The sequence below is a fragment of the Natrix helvetica genome, assembly GCF_964273705.1.
Source record: "Natrix helvetica genome assembly, chromosome: 14".
NCBI classification, from domain to species: domain Eukaryota; kingdom Metazoa; phylum Chordata; class Lepidosauria; order Squamata; family Natricidae; genus Natrix; species Natrix helvetica.
In genome coordinates, this window is record NC_138564.1 from 3,596,672 (window position 1) to 3,614,171 (window position 17,500).

General features: G+C 49.1%; 1 protein-coding gene across 12 annotated transcripts in view; it reads right to left on the reverse strand.

Moving 5' to 3' along the window:
* Positions 1 to 3,668: 3,668 nt before the first annotated feature.
* Positions 3,669 to 17,500, reverse strand: part of NCOR2 (nuclear receptor corepressor 2) — a 213,267-nt gene continuing 199,435 nt past the window's right edge. For 10 of the 12 annotated variants that reach the window (XM_081966828.1, XM_081966827.1, XM_081966826.1 and 7 more), the window contains 4 exons: positions 17,300 to 17,353; positions 13,663 to 13,893; positions 9,268 to 9,447; positions 3,669 to 6,033 (listed from right to left, as the gene is read on the reverse strand). In XM_081966828.1, coding sequence (XP_081822954.1) covers positions 5,852 to 6,033; positions 9,268 to 9,447; positions 13,663 to 13,893; positions 17,300 to 17,353 — 647 coding nt within the window. In that variant the 3' untranslated portion in view covers positions 3,669 to 5,851. The remainder of the gene's footprint in view (positions 6,034 to 9,267; positions 9,448 to 13,662; positions 13,894 to 17,299; positions 17,354 to 17,500) is intronic. The other 2 variants (XM_081966830.1, XM_081966821.1) reach the window with 2 other exon arrangements.

Below are 17,500 nucleotides of genomic sequence, written 5' to 3' on the forward strand. Positions count from 1 at the left end.
GGAAGAAGAGAGGAGATGGAGAGGAAGAGGAGAGACGGAAAAGGTGAAATGTAGAACAAAAGGAAGGAAAGAGGAGGAAGAAGTCAAAAGCAGTCAGGAGGAGGAGAAGGAAGAGGAAGGGGAAAGGCGGAGGAGGAGAAGAAAGAAGAGAAGAAAAAAGAAGAGAAGAAAGAAGAGGAGGAGGAGGAGAAGAGGAGGAGGAGGAGCTTGGAGAAGTAGCAAAATGTTACAAACCCCGAAGAAAAGCGGTTCAGTTGCCATAACTCCGCTCCCCTTCAGCCTCGTGCCAGGCCACCGATTCAGGCACTCGAAAAGGCAGGGGGGGCATTGCATTTCCACTAGGGTAGATGCGCACACACAAACACAGTAGGTATCCAGAGACCCCAAGAGAGCGTGCCTGTGTTTGCACACTCACTTACACCCACAAACACACAGAAATAAATACAAGGCAGAAATCACCTTTTGCAAAGGAAGGAGGGTTTGAGTTTTGGGGGAGTTTGGATCATAAAATCCCTCCCTGGAATGTAACGCTTGCAAACTCCGGCAAGGGATGACGTCTCTGTGTTGTCTTCCAGTGGCATTTGTGCGTCCCTGCGCAGTCCAAGGCAGACTAGGGCAGGGGCCTCCAATGTGGACTTCCAACTCCCCAAAAGCTGGCTGAGGAATTCTAGGAGTTGGAAGTCCATAAAGTGGTGTAGGAACTCCTGCTTTGGGGTGGGGGGTTGGGGGTTGGACTAGATGTCCTACAAGATCCCTTCCAACTCTGTTATCTGTAAGTCATAAAGTTGATTTCAGCCTGGTTGAATCACTGCCGAGTTACCTTGTCGGCAGCAAAGGCATCCTAAACTGAACTAAGATTGGAGGAGGAGGAGGCGATGCTATGGATAAGTAATTTACACAGCTGTAGGAAGGTCTAAAGCACAGCAGCATGAAGCTTTGGGAAGAAGAGACAGGTTGAAGCAAAGGGCTTAGGGCATTTTCTATCCATCTGCACCACATGTGTCTTGTATGAAGCTCAGGTAGATCTGGAGCTATCCAAGCAGTGCCAGATAACTTGGCACCTTTGGGAAGTCTACATCTTCAACCACAATTGGACAAGGTATGACTCAAAAGCACAGCCTTTGTGAGGGCTTCACTCTTGCTGGGTTGAAGGACATCAACTTGTATGTCGCGTTCACAAAAGCCATTTTGCACATAAGCTTCCTGAATTTGTGAGCCAACTGCGAAGTTGGCTCCTTCTCTGGGCGTGGTCCTCCAGGGAAGACCCCCGTGTTGCCCAAAAAAAGGAACACTTTTATGGCAGCACTCAAGAAGACAAGGAGAAAGGTTGACTTCTTGGGACTGACCTCAAATCAACTTGGAAAGATCAGATCAGGAGATGTTTCGATGAAACAAAAGTCAAGGTAGACTGGTCTATCGTTGATGTTCCTCGAGGACTTTCAACGATTGAGTTGAAGATTTGGCTTCGATCGATCGGAGGAGAGAGAAAAAAATCCTACTGAAGAGTGAAAGAGAGGAGCTGAAGGACTCTTCACTGCAAGCTAGTTTGCAACGGCCATCCCTTCTTCCCCACAGCACAGACGAGAAATGGAGACAAGATTTGGTTTGAAGGTCCCGTGGCCCCTAAGGAGTTTTTTCTGACTACAAAACTTGAGATTCCAAAGGCAAAAAAACCCTGATGGTGGAGCCTCCGTGGTCAATCCCTCTTCTCAACAACTTCTAGGCACATCTGGCGGGTTACGCTTTTGATCTATGATACATTGGCCCCCTTCCCAGCTGCGGCTCTCAAAAGCAAGATGTCTAATTGGTGGTTTTCAAAACAAGGCAGCGGATAGAACACACAAAAGTTGTGGTAGGCTGGGTGAGCGTCCTTTCTCTTCTACCTTTAGTTTTGTTTGCTTGCCTATCGGCGGTGCTTGTAAGCTTTGTGTCGATGAGGCCAAGAATAAACCGCATGGGAGCCCACCAAGGTACAAGGGAGAACATCGCCTCCTCTTGTAAGGTAACACATGGACAGACACTGACTGGATCTGAATCTGTTTAAGGCAGAGGCATGATCTTTACTGTGTGGAAAACTGGGCATGTGGAATGTACACGGGGCATGCTTAATTGTTCCTGTCCCAGAAGAACTTTGAGGTTCTTCAAAGCTGGACAGCCTTCCTAAGATATAGAAGAAGACCATGTCCCTGACAACTGGCCTGAACAAAATGAAATAAATGATTGATTTAATTGTTAATTTTAATCTAATTTTTAAAATGTTATTGCTAATATGAATTGGGTTTGTTTTTGGATACTCTTATCTAATTTCCTTTTTAACTTTTGTAATATGTGTTTTTTAAAATGTTGTACGCCGCCCTGAGTCCTTTGGGAGAAGGGCGGCATATAAATCCAATAAACAAACAAACAAACAAACATCTAGAGCAGCTTCTAAATGTTGTGGCCTGCCAGCAGAGTAGATTCGGACAGTGAGGAGGTTGGGGAGGAACATGGGCCAGTCCTGGAGTCTGGGGAAGTCTCTGATGAGGGCTCTGTGTCGGAGGCAGAGAGGGGGCCAGGGCCGTCTGACAGTTATCAGCTGCCTTCGGAGCTGGAGATCAGTGGGGCAGAAGAACAGCTGGAGCCTGTTCCCAGTTTACGCATGCGCAGAGCTGCCAGGAGAAGGGAACAGATAAGGAACAGGGGTTGACTCAGGAGTAAAGGCATATGTGGAGAGTGAATGGCCCCTCCCATAGGGAATAAAAGAGGAGCAAAAGGGGAGTGGAGTTTGCAGGAGTTCAACTCATTAAGGTGAAGATCTGTTCCTGACTTCTGGCCAAGGAATTGCTGCTACAACATGGAGTTTGGAGGATATCAGCCTGGCAGCTCTCCAAGCCTGATAAAAACCTGTAGTTGTGAAATCTCATGAAAGACTGTTAGCCGGGACTTTGCTGGAGAGGAATTCCCTTTAAAGTGAAATAAAAGGGGTTTTTATCGGGACGAGGAGTCGGCTTTGTGCTCTTGGGAGGCCTCCGTCAGAACACTAAATGCCAACTCTCCTGTGAGCTTGATTTCCTTTCTTCCTTGTGAGATAGTATCTGCTATCAAAGTATTTAGCAAGATCTGGCCTTGTCCCAAGTAGGTTTTGGGGTTTCTTTTTAACAGAGACTGCGCTGTGCTTGAAGTCTAGTTGTGTAGGGTCTCCTGCTTCGACTGGGGTGGATTGGACTAGATCAGGGGTGTCCAAACTTGGGAACTTTAAGACTTGTGGACTTCAACTCCCAGAATTCCCCAGCCAGCCTGGCTGGCTGGGGAATTCTGGGAGTTGAAGTCCACAAGTCTTAAAGTTCCCAAGTTTGGACACCTCTGGACTAGATGATCCCTTCCAACTCTATTAATCTGTTTCTTTGTTCCCCACATAACTTGTCTATCACCAGAACAGCCTTCCATGTCTGTGCTAACGCATCTTTGACTGCAGGTCCTTCGTCGTCAAGACTTAACTGGGATTGGGGAAGTGGGGACATTCTTCAGCCCCACTGGGCCGAATCCTTCAGCCTCAGAAACTCAGAAATCTTAACAGGTGGAAAACAGAGAGATTCCTCTTAATTCCCCCCCTCCCCTCCCAATCCCTGAATCTTTTCTGAGCTTTTTTTTTTTTTTTTTTTTACACATATGCCAGTTTTGCAAAAAAATTAAGAATGCATGCCGGAGTTTAATATACTGTAACAAGCAGCTGCATCGATAGGAGAAAATGAAGAGGATGAGTTAGAAGAAGAAGAAAAAAATGGCCGGGAAAGCAAACTTCACCGTAGAAACAAATTTAAACCACGTTGGGGCGATGCCAACAGTGTGATATTGTCCTTTTTTCAGCTACGCCAACATGGCTCTGGTCTGCTCCAGAAAAAAAAAACCTCAACTACCTGGGATCCTTGGCCTCAAGAATTCAGTAAGAGAAACATCTGACAACCATCCATCGCATCGAGGGCAGAATTTCCCAATCTTAGCCACTTTTAAGTAATATGGACTTCCAACATGGCTGTCTGGGGAATGCTGGGAGCTGAAGTCCACACAGCTCAACGTTAACAAGGTTGAGATTCATTGTTTGCGGGTAGGACAGGGAAAGGAAAGGAAGGAAAACAGATGACCAAGTGAGACCACTTTGAATGATAGGCATGGTGGTTTGTGAGAGCTAAAAGGGGGGGGGAGGGAGCCTCTCCCCACACCCCTGCCCCAATTCAAAAACTACCTGTTTCAACTTTCCTGCAAGATTCTCTTATTCTTCTCAAACAATTCTTTTTTTTAAAAAAAAAAATACGATGGTCTCCCTTTGCTTTATCCCTTACAGGTGATTAAAAGACTCCGGAAATGATATGTGTGGATGTGTGTGTAACTGGGTGTGTTTGCGTGTGTTTGTCTGCATTAATATATATCTATATATACCTATAGATATATATTCACATTTCTTTTTTTTTTTTAATAAAAGAGCTACGTTAATACATTCTACTGAATTACAGGACCATTTGGCTGGATCGTGGTTACCTCTGGACATTTCCATACAATGGACAAACAGCTCAAAAAATCTCGCACACCACATAGAAACCCCCTCTGTGTACAAGGGTAGCGACCAAAATGAAAGAAGAAGCAGCATATAACACTGTTTTAGAGTCTTTCCTCGCCCCCCCACCCCCCCAAAAAACCGAGAATTAAAAAATAACCCTCTGAAATTATCTGGCATCGATTCCCCCCCCCTCTCTCAAATGTAACAAAAATATACCCTGTCGATCAATGTTTCTCAATCTCAGCCCGATGAAGATGGGGGGACTTCAACTCCCAGAATTCCCCAGCCCAGGGGGATTCTGGGAGTTGAAGCCCCCCCCCCCCCGGTCTTAAAGGGGCCACAGTAGAGAAACACTGCTATAGATGATACCCACAGCAGCAGGCGTGTCCATAGTTGGGAACTTTTAAGACTTGTGGACTTCAACTCCCAGAATTCCTTCTGGGAGTTGAAGTCCACAAGTCTTAAAGTTCCCAAGTTTGGACACCCCTGCCCTAATGTCTAAAGGAACTATCCCTGATGGATATTCCAATTTCTTCTCCCCACTGTCCCAAACAACCTTCCCTCTTTCGGTTTTCCTCCTTGACGCCCATCTCTGCACCCCAAAATCCAGCTACCTTCTTCTAACGTGTTCCAAGTTCACACTTCAACAAGGGCACAGAGCAAGGAGAAAGGCCCCTACTCTCCTGCTTTGAATGGCCAGAAACGAGATCTGTAATTCATTGGATCGCCTTGGGAGATGACCAACCACCCGCAGCTCCACCATGGTGGTCCCTCATTAAGCTAAGACGAGGAGATACGGGAAAAGGGGTTGGATGGTCTGTGATTCAAGTATTAGGTCACCAGCCCATCCCAAGAAGGTACTTGGGGCTTCACTGGAAGGTGAACCTCAGCAAGAGTTTGACCAAGCCAACATTCTTCCTTCACCCTCGTTTCTTTGCTGGGCTGAAGGACAAAGTTGACGCAGAAGATGTGAACCCCCCTGAGTGTTGGGTAGACTTGGCCATCTCAAAGGCCCTCCCTCTTGGCCATCAGCCTCATCCCAAATCTGACGGGGTGGTGGGCTCCATTTCCTGGGTTGTTTTTAAGGCTTCAAACCTATTTAGCTTTCTTTCGTTGTGGTGGGTTGTCGTTTTTAAATACCCTCTTTCCAGATGTCATAAAAAATTAAACAAAAGGACTCCCCACCCCAACCCCAAAACAGCTCCGGCAGCTGGTCTGAAGGAGACACGCTCCCAGAATCCCCCAGCCCTGACCCGTTCCATAGCCATCACGTCCATCTGTCCATTGGTCTTCCCGTCACACGCCTTTTCTCTCTTCTCATTCACTGTCCGAGAGAGTCTCATACTGTGAAACCAGCAACGGTTTCGGCTCCTCTTCCCAGCCGTGGTTCTGGGTGCTGGCGTTGCCCTGCAGAACGGTGGCCGTGGCGGGTGGCGGGCCGCTCACGACTCCTGTGGAAAGTCTCACCGTCAAGGGGTTGTATGGAAACGGTGTTGAACCTGCAGGATGATGGAAAGGAAGGAGGGATAAACGGCGTTGAGGGGCCTCTCCCAAGAATTTGGGTAGGAAGTTAACCTTGGTGTGCAAGAGACCCCAACCCATCTCTCCTTTCACTCTTCCTTGCACTCGCAGAGTTCACACCAGGAGCTTCCCCCTTTTGAGAAGGTCTTCTGAGGCGGAAGAAATGGCCCTCAGCACCACAGAATCCCATCTAAGGGGGAGTTCATAACTCTTGGAAAGTTGTGGGGCGACCAGAACAATCTGGAACTAAACGCACTGAAAACTGTAGAAATGGTGGTAGATTTTAGGAGAACCTCCCCCCCCCCCCAATACTTCCACCTCTTACAATACTAGACATCACAGCATCAACAGTAGAAAACTTCACGTTCCTAGGTTCTATCATATCTCAAGACTTAAAATGGACACCTAACATCAAAAACGTCATCAAAAAAGCACAACAAAGAAGGTTCTTTCTGCGTCAACTCAGAAAGTTCAAACTGTCCAAGGAGCTACTGATTCTCCTCTACAGAGGAATGGTTGAGTCTCTCATCTGCACCTCCATAACTGTCTGGTTTGGCTCTGCAACCCAACAAGACAGACAGAGACTTCAGAGGAGAATCAGAACTGCAGAAAAAACAATGGCTACCAACCTGTCTTCCGTTGAGGACCTGCACACTGCACGAGACAAAAAGAGGGCTGTGAAAATATCTACATACCCCTCACATCCTGGACACAAATTGTTTCAACCCCTACCCTCAAAACGACGCTATAGATCACTGTACACCAGAATAATTAGACACAAGGACAGTTTTCCCCCGAACGCCATCACTCTGCTAAACAACGAATTCCCTCAACACTGTCAAACTATTTACTAAGTCTGCATCTATTACAATTAGTCTTCTCATCGTTCTTATCACCCATCTCCTTCCACTTATGACTGCAGGACTGTAGCTTTGTTGCTTGTATCCTTATGATTTATATTGATATTGATTGTTTCCTGATTGCTTATTTGTACCCTGTGACTATCATTAAGCGCTGTACCTTATGATTCTTGACAAATGTATCTTGTCTTTTTATGTACACTGAGAGCATCTGCACCAAAGACAAATTCCTTGTATGTCTAATCACACTTGGCCAATAAAGAATTCTGTGCTATTCTATTCAATGAAGGAAGAACAGAAGGAAGGAAGGAAGGAAGGAAGGAAGGAAGGAAGGAAGGAAGGAAGGAAGGAAGGAGGGGGAAAGAAAACAAAAGATGAAGGGAGGGCATATGCTCCAAAGACAAATTCCTTGTGTGTCCAATCATAGTTGGCCAATAAAAGAATTCTATTTATGGAGATTCTCAGTCATCCAGGTCGTGGTTGTCCCAAAGGTGTTTTTTCGGGAGACAACTGGACTTTCTTCTTGTTGTTTTTATGAAGACTTTTAACTTCTCATCCTGTGGAAGCTCCTTCAATTCCCCACCATCCAGTCAGAGCTGAAGAAGCTTCTTGGATGAGAAGCAAAACGTCTCCAAAGAAAAAACAAGGGAGTGAAGTTGCCTCCTGAAAGAAGAGCCTTTGGGAGAACTCTTGGGAAGGGAGAGAAGAAAAGGGCTGAGAGGGAGACATCCCAGACGAAGCTCCGGAGAAGTAACCAGGGCACCCAAACCACATGTCCTCTTGACTGGGCAAACCACGTCAAGGTCCAAATTCTCAGACACCACTTCATGGTCCTCATTCCTTGTCTCACCTCTGATTCATCGACCTCTAAGAAGATGGCACCAAGCATAAGTGGTGTAAGAAATGAAATTCCAATGCTGTCCCCTGGAGAAGAGGTCACAGAAGCTGGTTGCTGGTTTATTGGTTTGTAGCCCATCCCTCCTTGAGGAGCAAAAAGGAGGGTAGAAACCCCCTCCTCTTTTTCTAAGTAACAACCTGTTCTGACCGAGGATTCACAAAATCACGAAGCAGACTCCTTGTCCCGACAAAACCCCTTTTTATGAATTCCTCTCATTCACATCCAGCAAAGTCCCGGCAAACAGTCTTTCAAGGGTGTATTTACAACCACAGACCTTATCAGGCTTGGAGAGCTGCCAGGCCGATATCGTGCAAATGCAACTGTACGAGAAAACACTTGGCAAAGAGTCTCTGAGAGTCACAAACAAATCTTCACACTAATTAAGCGAAATAATTGCCTCCTGCAAACTCCCTTCCCCTTTCACTCCTCTTTTATTTCCTCTGGGAGGGGCCATTCATCGTCCACCTGTGTCTTTAGACCACTAAACCACTTCCTCTGTGAGTTGGCCCTTGTTCCTCAACTGTTCCCTTCTCCTGGCAGCTCTGCGCATGTGCACATCGGGAACAGGCTCCAGCTGTTCTTCTGCCCCACTGATCTCCGACTCCGAAGGCAGCTGATAACTGTCAGACTGCCCTGGCCCCATCTCTGCGTCCGAAGCAGAGCACTCATCAGAGCCATCCCCAGACACCAGGGCTGACCCATGTTCCTCCTCACTATCTGAGTCTGTCACCAGCACAACCCTGGGGTCTAGGCTGCCCTGAGAGAGAGTGACGGGCCCAAAGTCACTTCCACAGTGATGAAGAAGGGAAGTCCAGGTGTCATCGGGGCTAACTCATCCTCGTCATACCCACGTCAGCCTACCTTCTCAAAGTCATCTGCTGCCCTGCTTCCACATGCCAATATTGAATGAGACTTACATCTCATTCAATCCAAAGCTTTCCTACAACATGTAAGGTTTTGTTGGGCCAAGGACAGAAGACTCATTGTCACTTGAGGACTTCTGTGGCTACAGAGATTGAACCCAAGTCTCCTCATTCCAGGTCCAGCCCTTCAACCACTCCACCTTGATGGCTCTCTTTTGTATTTGGGCCCCCTTCTACTCTACTGGTTGCTATGACTGATAATGCATTTCCCAGCCAAGCTACTGTGTGGTTTGCCAGTTCAACACGTTTATCTCCAACTCCACCTGTTTGTAGAAGTGCAGGCAGAGATGGGTGATGGAGTGAAGTGAGTCATCAGCCTAGAGTCGTCACATTGCCACAAACACTCAAAACCCCAACCCTTCCAGACTTTAATTGATCCTTATAAAGTGACAATTTAGTGTTGAACTTCATATTGGCCAGATTCTCGTGGGGGTGGGGGGGTGGGGCTTGAACATGCCACGACCTAACCCGATTCTCTGCGCCTGGCACTCCTGGGAATTGCAAACCTGGTGTCGAAGGAAGCGCTAGTACCTGTGGATGATGGCCTGTCCTCCCAAACCCGGTTGGTTAGAGGTGTCCTCCTGTTACAGTCCCCGTCGGAGTGAACGGATGAAACGGATGGCGGCCTCTCGGTGGTGGAGGACAGGCCGGGCGCTGGAGATCTGGCCTTCCGACTGTTCGCTCGGGCGGCGGCCTTTGGCTTCCCCCCTCCTGTAGGGGAAAAAAAAAAAGAAAACATTTTTCGAACTCCCGGGAGAAAGTCATACTACGTCAGGGGTGTCAAACTCAAGGCCCGTGGGTCAGATCCGGCCCACGGTGTGCTTAGAACTGGTCCGTGGGACGGCCATGGACACTGAGTCCTGGTGTGTGTGTGTGCTCTGCCAGCGAAAATGGAGCTCAGGTGAGCTGCAGAGGGTTGCAGGAGGCCATTGGAGCTGAAAACGGACTTTGGGAGCCTGTTTTCGCTGGCTGAGGGTTGCAGAAGGCTGCTGCAGCCTAAAACGGACTTCGGGAGCCCGTTTCCGCTGGCAGAGCGCTTGGCCCACCATAGGAGCCCCTGACATAAGTGACATCGAGCTGGCCACGCCCCCCGCCCCACCCGAGGTCAAACACAACCCTGATGTAGCCCTCAATGAAATCGAGTTTGACAGTGGAAAGGTTTGGTGCCCTCCCAACGCATCTTCCCAGGGACCTGGTCACAACAGAACAACGAGGCTTAGCAGGTAGCAGAAACAGAGAGAGAGAGAAGGCTGAGAAAAAAAGAAAGGCCTCCCCCCACCATTTCACCCCAATGACAGGTAGTCCTTGACTTACGACCACAAGAGAGGCCAACCGTTCTGCTGTCAAGAGAGACTTTTGCTAAGTGGGTTTTGCCCCATTTTACGACCTTTCTGTGCGGTTGTTGTTAAGTGAATCGCTGCCGTTGATCAAAGTTAGTCCCCCGGCCGTTAAGCTTCCCCGTGGACTTTTGCTTGTCAGAAGGTCACAAAAGCAGATCACAGCAACGGTCAAAAATATGAACCAGTTGCCAAGCGTCTGAATTTTGATCTCGTGAGATGCAGCAAAGGTCGTAACTGTGAAAAAACCATCACTCAACAAACTGTTTAAGCCAGGGGTGTCCAAACTTGGGAACTTTAAGACTTGTGGACTTCAACTCCCAGAATTCCCCAGCCAGCCATGCTGGCTGGGGAATTCTGGGAGTTGAAGTCCACAAGTCTTAAAGTTCCCAAGTTGGACACCCCTGGTTTAAGCCGAAGACTCTCTGTATTAACTCTCAAAGTTTGCCAAGGATCACAGGAGGGGGCTGAAGCGTATTAGACCCTAGCAAAATTTGGGGCTAACAGCTGTTCCCCTCCTGAAATTAGAATAGAATAGAGCTGGAAGGGACCGTGGAGGTCTTCTAGTCCAACCCCCTGCTTAGGCAGGAAACCCCAGACCACTTTGGACAAGTGGTTATCCAACAGCTTGAAATGAAAGGCATCGCTCCGGCTCCAAAGATTAACTGTTCTCAAAATAAGATCTGAAGGCCAAGCTCTTATGAAAATAGGGAGGGGGGGTGTTTTCTCCCAAAACTTTTACCCCCCACACAAATTTTGCAGGCAGGGGCAGAATTATCTGGAAGAATATTTGGAGAAGATTATGTCTCTTTGGTGTAGACCTGGGAGGAAGAGTGAGGACACAGCCTTCTCTCTCTGCTCTGCTTCCGGTGCACACTAGATCTATGGCGATATTGGCAACTCTTTGGCCAACAGCAGCATAGAACCCAGGATCTGAATCCGTTACATCTATTGGGACCATTTCTGCCCCAACTAATGACCGTCACGTACGTCTCCATGGGAGTCTGTAAGGAAAGTGGGGTGAGTGGCCCAGAGAGATTCCTCTTTGGTCTTCAAGGATGTGACCACATGAAGGGCCCCAATGGCCATCGCTCTAAAGCCTAGCCTGGAAGTTCAGAAGGCCACCGTCATGTTCTCTATCAATAAAGGAGAATATTTGTAGCTCAGGCTGGGAATGAGGGGCCCTTGATGCTCTCTAAGATGGGTTCTTTTGTTGGAGACGTTTCAACACCCAACTAGGTAACATCATCAGTGCCAGAAGGAATGGCGTTTGTGGAGTGGTGGAAGAGGAGGCCTTAGGGCCCTTGGTGCTCTCTAATCAGAGTTCTTTTCTTGGAGACGTTTCAACACCCAACTAGGTAACATCATCAGTGCCAGAAGGAATGGTGTTTGTGGAGTGGTGGAGGAGGCGGCCTTAGGGCCCTTGGTGCTCTCTAATTGGAGTTCTTTTCTTGGAGACGTTTCAACACCCAACTAGGTTACATCATCAGTGCCAGAAGGAATGGCGTTTGTGGAGTGGTGGAGGAGGCGGCCTTAGGGCCCTTGGTGCTCTCTAATCGGAGTTCTTTTCTTGGAGACGTTTCAACACCCAACTAGGTAACATCATCAGTGCCAGAAGGAATGGCGTTTGTGGAGTGGTGGAAGAGGAGGCCTTAGGGCCCTTGGTGCTCTCTAATCGGAGTTCTTTTCTTGGAGACGTTTCAACACCCAACTAGGTAACATCATCAGTGCCAGAAGGAATGGCGTTTGTGGAGTGGTGGAAGAGGAGGCCTTAGGGCCCTTGGTGCTCTCTGAACTTGGTTCTTTTGTTGTAGACCTTTCACTACCAACAGCGGTGGGTTTCACTTATTTCTAGCACCGGTTCGCTGGGCGCGCACACTGTCCACGCATACACCCGGCCTTCCACGCATCAAAAACATGGCTAAATAGGATGGCATAGTGCCGGGGCTGATCTCCGCTACAGGTTTGCCCAAACCGTTCCGAACCGGCTGAATGCCACCTCTGAATACCAAACAGTGACCAGCTCGTGCTGGCACTGATGATGTTACCTAGTTTGGGTAATGAAACGTCCACAAGAAAACAAGGAAGCTCAGAGAGCACCCAGATCCTCTCAAAATGTTCCATTCAACCTCAGCAGCTTCTCCTCGATTTGTACCACCTGTGCTTTCATTTTGCACGATGGATCGTCCTCCACTTACAACTGTAAAGGATCGTCCTTTCCTTGCAAGTCGTAAAATTGAGGGACCCGTGCGATCGGACTAGATTTTACGGCTGGTTTTTTCTGCACTTGTTGTGAAGTGAAAGAGAAGTACATGTAGTCCTTTGAGTTACGGCCACAACTGACACCCCCCCCCCGCCGCCCCCAATTTCCCATTGCTATGCGATACAGCTGTCAATTTTGCCCCATTTGATGACCTTTCTTGCCACGGTTCTTAAGTGGAACCACTGCAGTTTGTTCAGTTAGCAATGCGGTCGTCGAACGAATCAGGCTTCCTCGTGGGTTTTACTTGTCGGTAGGTCGCAAAAGGGAATCACGTGACTCCGGGGATCAGTGCAACCGTCATAAGTACAAGCCAGTTGCCAAGGGTCCGAATTCTGATCATGTGACCACGGGGATTCTGCAACGGTCGTTCAGTGTGAAAAACGGTCGTACGTCCCTGTTTTCAGTGCCGATGTAACTTTCAACGTTCACCAAATGAACGGCTGTGAGTCAAGGACTATATGTACCCTTTATCCTCCGTCTCCAAGGGGTTGGCATTCCTGTCCCTTATCCTGGGCTGCTGGGGGTCTGAACGAGGGGTGGGCTGCTGGGAGATTGGCAGGAGTTCGGGAGAACCTCTAGCTAAGATTCTGTGCCGTTCGGACAACCCACGAATCCCACTGCTGGCTGGCCCCGCCCAATCCACCCCGCTCCTCCAGGAGTCCCCACGTGGCCCACTTTGGGTGCAGGTAAGTGTAGGGTGCACGCAGAGGCTCGGGAGGGCAAAAAAAGGGCCTACCGGAAGTTCGCGGCCTCCAGAGCCCGGGGAGGCCGTTTTTCTCCTCCCGGAGGCTCGGGAGAACCCTCCGGAGCCCAGGGAGAGCAAAAACGCCCTGCCGTGGTGCAGGAGGCCACCATGGCCACACCCACCCAGCAATCGGGCAGAGAACCCCTTGCTAAAATTTTTGAAGACCCACCCCTGGGTGTGAACCCCAGCGTACTTCCCTGAAACCCCCACCTTTCTAACAACGTGTTTGTGAGGATACAGAGCAGTCAACGTGGGGGGGGAAAAACGAGAACGGGAAAAAAAAGAGAAGACAGCCCAAAGGGTCAGTGGTTTATGGAAAGCCAGCGACGGGGTTACGTTGGCAAAGCGCTCATCGACACACACACACACACACACACACACACACACAAAGAGACCAAAGAAACCCAGGGAGGAATTAATCGGCGGCATGACACGACACGAACACACAACACAACACACAGGAGAAGAATGGAAGGAAGGAAGGAAGGAAGGAAGGAAGGAAGGAAGGAAGGAAGGAAGGAAGGAAGGAAGGAAGGAAGGATGGGAGACAGAGAGAGGATTAATGACGCAACTGAGCCGACCTGGCGTGGAAGAATGAATCTCGTCAATCTGTCCTTCAGCAGAGGTTACAGGCAGAACAGCGGGCAAGCTTGGGCTGGCATTCAGAGGGTTAAAAGCATTGGTACTGAGAGGAGCGGGCTCGTCCCACCGATGGTCATATTTACCCATGAGAGCCTTTCTGATAATGGCCTCCAGCCCCATGTTGGAACTGGGGTTTTCTTGGACCGCCTGGCTCCTACAACTGATTAACCCTGGGGGGGTACGGAAGGGAGGGAGGAGAGGGAGGGAGGGGTTCGGGGTGGGGAAGGAAAAATGGGGCATACCGAGGAAGAAAATCGGAGAGGCGGGAGGGAAGAGAACAAAGGAAGGGAGAAGGAAAGGGAGAAACAAAACTGTCAGCACATCCTTTGCGAAACGACACAACGCTGTTGTGTTTAAGTTCTCCTCTTCCCCCACCAAACCCTGCGACACAGACCACACTTGGCCTGGTCCTAAGTTCTGGAGATGTTCTCCCCCCCCCACTCCCCCCCAGGGGGAAGGAGGCAGGAGGAGGCATGGGCTTTGCTTGTTTCTGGAGTGCTGCGTTTGAGCCCACCCGTCGACCGCAGAGTTTCTCTCTCAAGGCTAAAGGCAAGGAGGTGGGGAGGAAGCTGGCTTGCACTCAGACCTTGGCATGGCTTCATCTTGGCTTTTTGTGAGGGGGCACTGAGCTTAAGTGGGTTCAGATGTTGCCAGTGTTTATGGTCTTCCACTCTCGTGGTGCCTGTTCTGACTGAGGTTTCCCAAGAGCAGGAAGCAAACTCCTGGTCCCAACCAAAAACCCTTTTATTAATTGACTGTGAATTCTGCTCATTCACATCCAGCAAAGTCTTTCGAGGGAGGATTTACAGTCACAGACCTCATCTGGCTTAGAGAGCTGTCAGGTTGATATCTGCAGAACCTGTCAAGGAGTCTCGGAGAGTTATGAACCAATGAAGCGAACTAATGGTCTCCTGCAAACTCCACTCCCCTTTCGCTCCTCTTTTATTTCCTCTGGGAGGGGCCATTCATCGTCCACCTGTGGCCTTACTCCCAAGTCAACCCCTGTTCTTTAGCTGTTCCTTTCATCTGGCAACTCTGCGCATGCGCTCACTGGGAACAGGCTCCAGCTGTTCGTCTGCCTCACTGATGTCTGACTCCGAAGGCAGCTGATAACTGGCATATGGCCCTGGCCCCCTCTCTGCCACCAACACAGAGCCCTCATCAGATCCTTCCCCAGACTCCAGGACTGGCCCAGGTTCCTCCCCAACCTCCTCACTGTTTGAATCTGCTGCCAGCTCCACTGGTGGACCACAACAGTGCCTCTCTGGTGGGTGGGTGGGTGGGGGCTTCTGATTGCAGCAGATGTTGACCACAGGGCAAAAAAATGGAGGGGAGGGTTCACCCAGATCTACTCTACCCATGGGACATCCTCATTGTCATCAGAAGTGACTTCTTCTGATGTCCTTGTTCTGGACAGAACGGGTGGCATTTTCAACGAAGCACACCACCACTTGAAAGACGGGTGGGCAATTGTTGCTTCACCGTCTTCTACGGAACAAGGGACAATCGCAATCTTTGGGAAGGAAACGCAACGTTTTCGCAGTAGCCTGATGCTGTGGCTCAGGACACCTTGGGTCTCGCCTTGAATATGGTAAAAAAAAAAGTAAGTGGCTGCCAGAGGTCACGAGAGGGCTCCAAAGGGTTTGGTGGGACTCTTCCACGTTCCTTGAGATACATGGACAATACCATTGGTCAAGCCCTTCACCTTCTGGTGGATACCTTGGCTGTGGAGTTCCCCCACTGCAAATATGATTTCAGTGTAATATGAAGACAGAAAGGAAACGCAAAAAAAATAGTAATATTTTGAGGGTTCCTTTTGTGAAAACAAGATGTCTCCAAAGGTTTCTTTTAGTCACACCCAAACCGATGTTCTTAAACTCTAACCAGGGGAGGTATTCACTTACCTTCCCTAAAAAGATAAAGGTAAAAATTCCCCTCGCACACCTGTGCTAGTCGTTCCCGACTCTAGGGGGCGGTGCTCATCTCTGTTTCCAAGCCAAAGAGCCAGCGCTATCCGAAGACGTCTCCGTGGTCATGTGGCCGGCATGACTCAACGCCGAAGGCGCACGGAACGCTGTTCCCTTCCCACCAAAGGTGGTCCCTATTTTTCTACTTGCATTTTTTAACGTGCTTTCCAACTGCTAGGTTGGCAGAAGCTGGGACAAGTCACGGGGGCTCACTCCGTTACGTGGCGCTAGGGATTTGAACCGCTGAACTGCCGACCTTTCTGATCGACAAGCTCGGCGTCTTACCCACTGAGTCATCCCGCCCCTTGCACGCGCCTCCTCATCCACGCATGCGCTCAGCTTTCCGTGCATGCCCTTTGGCTAAAAAAAAGTGCCCAAATGGGATGGCATAAAGGCAGGATGGGTGGGAGGGACCACCTGTGATTTCCACAACTGGTTTGTGCGAACCAGTCCGAACTGGCAGAATATATACCACCTTTGACTCTAACGCACCTATACTTGACCATAGATTGCCTTGAGGTCAACAGAAGAATGGCTACCACGTCCCTTAAATGGGAGCATTCAAAATGGAGGGACTGGTCTTATCCCAACTTCAATGCCACCTGGGACAAAGTGCCCTCATAAAATCAGTTCCTGGTCACCCATGGGAGGGGGTTCCGTCCACCAGCTATGCCCATTTTCCCCCAATTCCTTCTCAGTTTCCCTGCAGCCTTTTTCCCCCTCATCAATTTTGGGGTCGTGGCCAAGAGGACATCAGCTGAGCGGGAGGTACTGTCTGTCTCGGGATCTATGGGATCTGCCGTTGATGGTGGTTGTGTGTCGCGATTGTGAGTCATCAGAAGCCATGCAGTTAAGGTGCGGCAATGCATAAAGACCAGAGAAGGCACTAAGGGGCAGCTGTTTGCCCAAGGTTCCCAGGGAAAGAGGGGATGATAAAATGTAATTAAATGAGTCTAAGAGACAGAGGTTGAGGAACAAGGAAGGGGTGATTTTTTTTATATTTTTTGAAAACATGAACAATCCAACCGATCGTTGGCCTTCCTCCCTGCAAAACCATTTGTGGACATCCACCTCCCTCTCTAAGTGTTATAAAGGATTTTCAATCTTCTGTGGTAGGAGAGCTGAACTAGCTTTAAAGATAAAGGTTCCCCTCGCACATATGGGCTAGTCGTTCCCGACTCTAGGGGGCGCTGCTCATCTCCATTTCAAAGCCAAAGAGCCAGCGCTGTCCGAAGACGTCTCCGTGGTCATGTGGCTGGCATGACTAAACCCCGAAGGCTCACGCAACGGTGTTCCCTTCCCACCAAAGGTGGTCCCTATTTTTCTACTTGCATTTTTATGTGCTTTCGAACTGGTCGGTTGGCAGAAGCTGGGACAAGGAACGGGAGCTCGCTCCGTTACATGGCACTTAGGGATTCAAACAGCCAAACTGCCAACCTTTCTGATCGACAAGCTCAGTGTCTTAGCCACTGAGCGTCCCTTTGAACTAGCGGTCCATAAATGGCAGCTTTCAAATGTCACCCCCAACCTTAGGTGCCGAGTGGGCCCCAAAGAGGGCACCATTCCAGGTAGGGAAAAAAGCAGGGTACAGAAGAGATCTAGTAGTTACCTGTTCCTGCCATTGCTGGCATGTAAAAAATCTCTGTTCCAGGTTGTCCAACATCTGGAAGGAAGACCAAAGAGAAACACCTTAGTGGAGACCACATCTGAAGAAGAACTCCTACTACAATTTCAGAACATTCAGAAGGTTTTTTTTGCAGGGGGGGGAATCTTGGTGTTACCAAGAATTGGGGGGGTGAGAAAAGTCAGA